The sequence below is a fragment of the Chrysochloris asiatica genome, unplaced genomic scaffold (assembly GCF_000296735.1).
Source record: "Chrysochloris asiatica unplaced genomic scaffold, ChrAsi1.0 scaffold00035, whole genome shotgun sequence".
NCBI classification, from domain to species: Eukaryota; Metazoa; Chordata; class Mammalia; order Afrosoricida; family Chrysochloridae; genus Chrysochloris; species Chrysochloris asiatica.
In genome coordinates, this window is record NW_006408553.1 from 12,246,041 (window position 1) to 12,251,442 (window position 5,402).

Below are 5,402 nucleotides of genomic sequence, written 5' to 3' on the forward strand. Positions count from 1 at the left end.
ACTCAGTGTCACTTAACAATAACAAGAACAGTCATGCCACAGAGTTTTGGTATGGCACTGTAGAATAAACACCAGAGTGCTAATTCAAACCTACCAGCCACTCCTTGGAAATAGGGTCACTATGAGTCAGAACCAACTCAACAGCACACAATACATACAACAACATGTCGCAGTAACATAACAAAGACAACATCTTCCCATATGTGATTATAACCACAAGCATGGAGATTAAGATTTACAACACATATTTTAAGGGAAACAATTTAATCTGTTACAGTAAGTTAATAAATTTTACAGGAGAAACAAACAAATCAGAAAAATTAGTTAAGAGAATTTCTAATGTATCTGTTAGGTACCCAAAATTGTAAGATATATAGTATTTAGAATTTGTATTTCACACAGCAACTCATATTAAGTGATATTTTTCAAATTTTCTTTGTATAAAAGGACCTTGTGAAAAAGATTCTATAAAAAAGTCCTACTCAAAAGAGAAGCATGAAGAACAGAATATCAGTGTCACACATGAAGTCATGGTGAGGTGCTGTGGGTTAATTCGCTGGACTGAAAAGTCAGTTTGAACCGCAAGATTGATGGTTCAAGCTCACCAGCCACTCCTTGAACTGACTTGAGGGCACTTAACAACAACAACAACAAATTACACATGTAAAAAATGGTTGAATTAGCATATATTTTGCTGTGTGTATGCTCAACAACAGTTGCAGTAAAAAAATGTTTTCTATCTTGTTAAAATTTTATGTATAATGCAATTTTTATTCACTTTTTTATTACTAAAAGTTTCAAGCCTGTGCCCTTTGCCATGAGACCAGAAGAACCGAATGGTACCAAGCTATCATTACTGAACATTTACTCAAAGATTCCATAGAGGAATCTGATCAAAAGGGGAGAAATATAGAACAAAATTTTAAATTCTCATTAACTCCAGACTTTCCAAACACTTGGAAAGGTGGGTGAATCCCTAAAACTATTTCCCTGAAATAATCTTAAAACCTCAAACCAAAAATAGGCACTGAGCTCTTCTTAAAACCAAGTAAGGGTCCAATTTAACAAGCAAAAAAGGTCTGCCTTGAGCATTATACTGTTTTAAGAACTGTCTGTATGGGATCAAAGGAACCTCGGCCATGTTGTGGATTAGGTGTTGGGCTTGCTAACCACAAGGTCAGTGGTCTAAACCCAACAGCCACACCTCAGGAGAAAGATAAGTTTATCTGTTCCCAGAAAGATCTATAATCTCAAAAACCCTATATGCTGATGTGGCACTGTAGGATAAAGCACTGGCCCACAAGGTTGGTTTGAACCGCAAGATCAGCAGCTCAAATTCACCAGCTACTCCTTGGAAACCCTATACAGGGGTGCTATGAGTCAGAATCACCTCAATGGCACTTAATAATATGAGTTAAAATTGACATAATTACAGTGAATTTCATTTGGTTTTGGTTAATTCATTTTCTAGGGGTCCTAGTGTCACAAAGGCCTAAGCAATGGACTGCTAACACTAAAAGGTCAGTGGTTTGAACCCACCAGCTGTTCTGCAGGAGAAATGAGGAGGCAATCCACGTCCATAAAGATTTTTAGCCTCAGAAAAACTACAAAACAGTTCTGCCCTGCCTTATAGGATTGCTATGAGTCAGAATCAAAACAGACAACAGTGGCTCTTTGTTTTGTTTTTTCCTTCTATTAAATGGTGGACAAAATAAAAGATTCAAAATGTGGGCCAGAAACAGATAGGAATAAGTCAACATTTCCTCACTTTTTAAAGTACTAAGAATTAATCTTCAATAAAGTTTTGTCTTCCATTGATTTTAAGAGTGCTGCAAGTGCATAACTAACAATTCAATCTAGTAAAACATTACAAAGTTCTGGGGGGAAGAACATGTTCAAGAGAAACAAAAACTTCTTTTAAAAACTATTTGAATACAAAAAAAATATGGTACTGAACTTCCAAAACAGACTATACAACACTCTTCCAGAACAAAACTAGAAATGCTTATTCTCCAAACTACACAAAAAGCCAAATTAGACATCTGCCAATTACTTCAAGAAGCACTGTCCCGTTCTGTCCCCAGGAGTACTCTGTTCTCTGACAGAGAGGACCCCACCTCTTTAGGAAAAAATTGTTTTCAGCTAAAAATTAGAACACTGGAACAGAGCAAACAAGTGTTTCCTCTTTGTTAAATACTAATGGCAAGTCAAAGAGTTTAAATAAGTAATAAGACATGCTTTCACAGTCTGTATTAACTTTTGGCAGAAAAAACTGAAAACTGCTATTTTCAAAATATTTCACACTTTCCTCCTTCAAAACCAGTAAGGATTACCATGAAATATACATTCTCCCCAGTCTTTAAAAAGACAAATATACAACAACAACAAAAACATGAAACTACTGAGCATCTAGAGAGCTATAAGGTGCAATTTAGTTCACCTAAAGGTACATACCAACTCCCTAGGACAACTCCACATATTCTAATGTGAATAGTGCTCTTTGTAGTGGTGCAGGGTAACAATGCTGAGGACCTAAACAGAACCCATTATAAACTTACAGTTAGTTCTAAATCTAGCTACAGGATCAAAAGGAAAATACATTACCTGTATATTAGGATGGTCAGAGATCAGAGCCCCTTCCTTGTTGTAGGTATAAACTACAAAATCTTTGGGCAAAAGGTCTCTAAAGAGGAATAAAACACACAATTTAGAATTATTTTATCTATATGCAAAAGGGGTTCAATAGCTCATGGAAAAACTGGAATTAAAAAATAATGGAATTTTTCCACAAACTTTATGAAGCTCCCTCATACAATTAAGGACACAACCCATAAGACATTATTCTTAGAAGAAATGAGTAAACAAGTTTCATCTCATAAATTACTAAAGAATGGGCTACTGGCCTACAGCACCCCAGCATTCATCTTACTCTGGCCAAAGTTCACTAGTTTGAATCATTGTGTGCATTAGGTCAGGGCTGGGGCTAGACCAGACCTATGTTGCCTCTTCCACAATCAAGGATTTCCCTCCTTAAGATTCTGGATCCCAGGAATGAATGCCAGTAAGTACAGAGTCTGGGAAAGTCACTTCTATTCGCAAGAAAGAGGTTATAGATGCCTCTCTGTCTAATGGCCTAGAAGGTTCTGGTTCTTACCCTTGTAACTTTGAGGTTCAGGAAGCAGCCTACTTCCTAGTCATTCTGGGCTGACACTGATACTGGCCTGGGAACCAAACAAGCCAAGGAGGTAGTGACAGCATGTGGATTTAGCTGCTGTATAGGGGAACAGAGCAAGCTGGTCATGGTTAGAAGAGTGGATCTCAGGAATTTCATGAACCCTTTCCACTGATGTGTGAGAATAGTGTATCTCAGATAGTATTTATTATTTATTCATAAAGAACATTAAACTAAACATTTGTCCTAATGGTCATTAAACACATTAGCAAATGACACAACATAAGCAGTGTCTTTAAATTGGTCTGATACATCTTACTTGAAAAATATAAATTAGGTTATTCATAGTACATTATACTTCTGAAAAAAGAGAACAATGTATTCAATACCTAACCTCCTAAGTACGCAGGCAAAATTCTGTGCCAGTTGTTGGGAGAAACAATGATTCCCAATTCTTGAAGTTTTATTCCAGGTGAGAAGAACTCAGAAGTGCAACCCATATGTAAGGTAGGGTTATCATGCAGCAGGTCTGGAGCAGTACTGGGCTTTCTTAAGGACTTACTGGACAAGTCAGTGTAGTTAGGGATTTATAACACCCTGTTTAAAGTTCAAAACTCCCCTGGAGGCAGCTAAGACCAGCTTGTCTATATAGTTCAGAGAGCACTAGACTGGTGATTTGCATGCTGTTTAATCAGTTACACAGCTTGACTTTAGCTACACGACCAGCTAGAGTATAAAAGCCTCCTTCGGTAAATTGTACCTGGACTCACTTGAAAGTAAAATACTTCTCATATTTCCAGTGGTTTGTGATCTGAAGAAAAATCACACTTTTGCAAAATGCTAGGGGATTTTGCCTGGAATTTTTTGAACACTTTTTAGAGATTGTAATTTTCATTAAACCCTTTCAATTAAATGATGTTGTATAGTCAATGCATAGTCTCTTTCTCCCATACTCCCCCATATATAAACATTCTTTGCTCCCTCCATTGGTAAATTTTAAAGTAAAACCTGGAAATGCTTGGCTTTTTACCAGCAGCCTTTTACCACAGAATGGTACTACCACCTGGCAGTTGCTGACAAAGTAAAAAAATCAAGTTAGTAAATGTGTTTATGCTTAAGTGATGCCTTATTTAATAGGCTTTCCATTGTTTCTATGCATTAGGGGCACATTCATGGACAACAGTTTTTACTAATAAAGAATAATTTGTGACAATCATATTACTGCTTATATCTTCTTCTTTCAGGGATTGATATTTTGTCCTGTATGAATTTTTGAGCTGGAGTAGCTGAAATAGTAGGTGATGGTTGTGTTGTTAAGTGCTGTCAAGTCGGTTAACAACGATGCTTCCTCTTTAAAATTCGCTACCTGTACAACAGGAGCACTAATTTTGCTATGCTTCTCTACAGCTATTGTGCAACACTGACATGAATGGCTAATTCTGTCTAACATTGGGGTTTAGTATTAGTAGGCCCATCAGGCTCTGATTCTAAAAGAAATCCTCCAACCTAGTCCTTATCAGTAATAAAAGGGATATTATAATCTCCTTAATGTAGCTGAATCATCTATTTGGTTTTTAAATGTGCTCTAAGGTCAATAAAAACTCAAAATAACATGTTTTCCATGCTTCTGTTCTCATTATTCTCACTTATTATCAATCTACTAAACTACTGCATCTAACTAAAAAACAAACTGATATAGTACTAAACAAACAATACTGAAAAACCAAAGTAAATTAAATTTCTTACTTGTTCCTTTCCAAGTGAATAATGTGTTCTTTTCCTTCCGTCTGAATGACATAAGATACCTAAGTACACAGAGAAGGGGGGACAAAAAATAAACCCACAATGTAACACCCTTTTGTAAATTACTTTTAGATTGCAGGTCTGTTTGGTACAAATTATAATTCTTTTGCAGGTGAGTCTTATATCTGCTCTTGTTGTTGTTGTTGTTAAGTGCCGTCGAGTCGGTTCCGACCCATAGCGACCCTGTACAGGGTTTCCTGCTCTTAGATAATATAAATATAAGAATATACGATAATCAATCTCACCTTCCTTTACTAATCTATTGTGGAAAATCAAATTTAACCAACAACAAAATTAACTTAGACAATGAAAGTTATAGATCACCACTTGAAGAGATTAGGGAAGACTTAAATAAATGTAAAAATGTTCCATGTTCATGGACTTGAAGACAACATTGCTAAGATTGTTGTTGTTGTTAAGTGCCGTC

General features: G+C 36.2%; 1 protein-coding gene across 1 annotated transcript in view; it reads right to left on the bottom strand.

Annotated features, from left to right (window-relative positions):
• ADAM9 (ADAM metallopeptidase domain 9) overlaps positions 1-5,402 on the bottom strand; it is a 239,070-nt gene that overhangs the window by 143,029 nt on the left and 90,639 nt on the right. Inside the window, exons 3-4 of the mRNA XM_006859940.1 lie at positions 4,919-4,977; positions 2,605-2,683 (exon numbers count right to left, since the gene is read on the bottom strand). Coding sequence (XP_006860002.1) covers positions 2,605-2,683; positions 4,919-4,977 — 138 coding nt within the window. The remainder of the gene's footprint in view (positions 1-2,604; positions 2,684-4,918; positions 4,978-5,402) is intronic.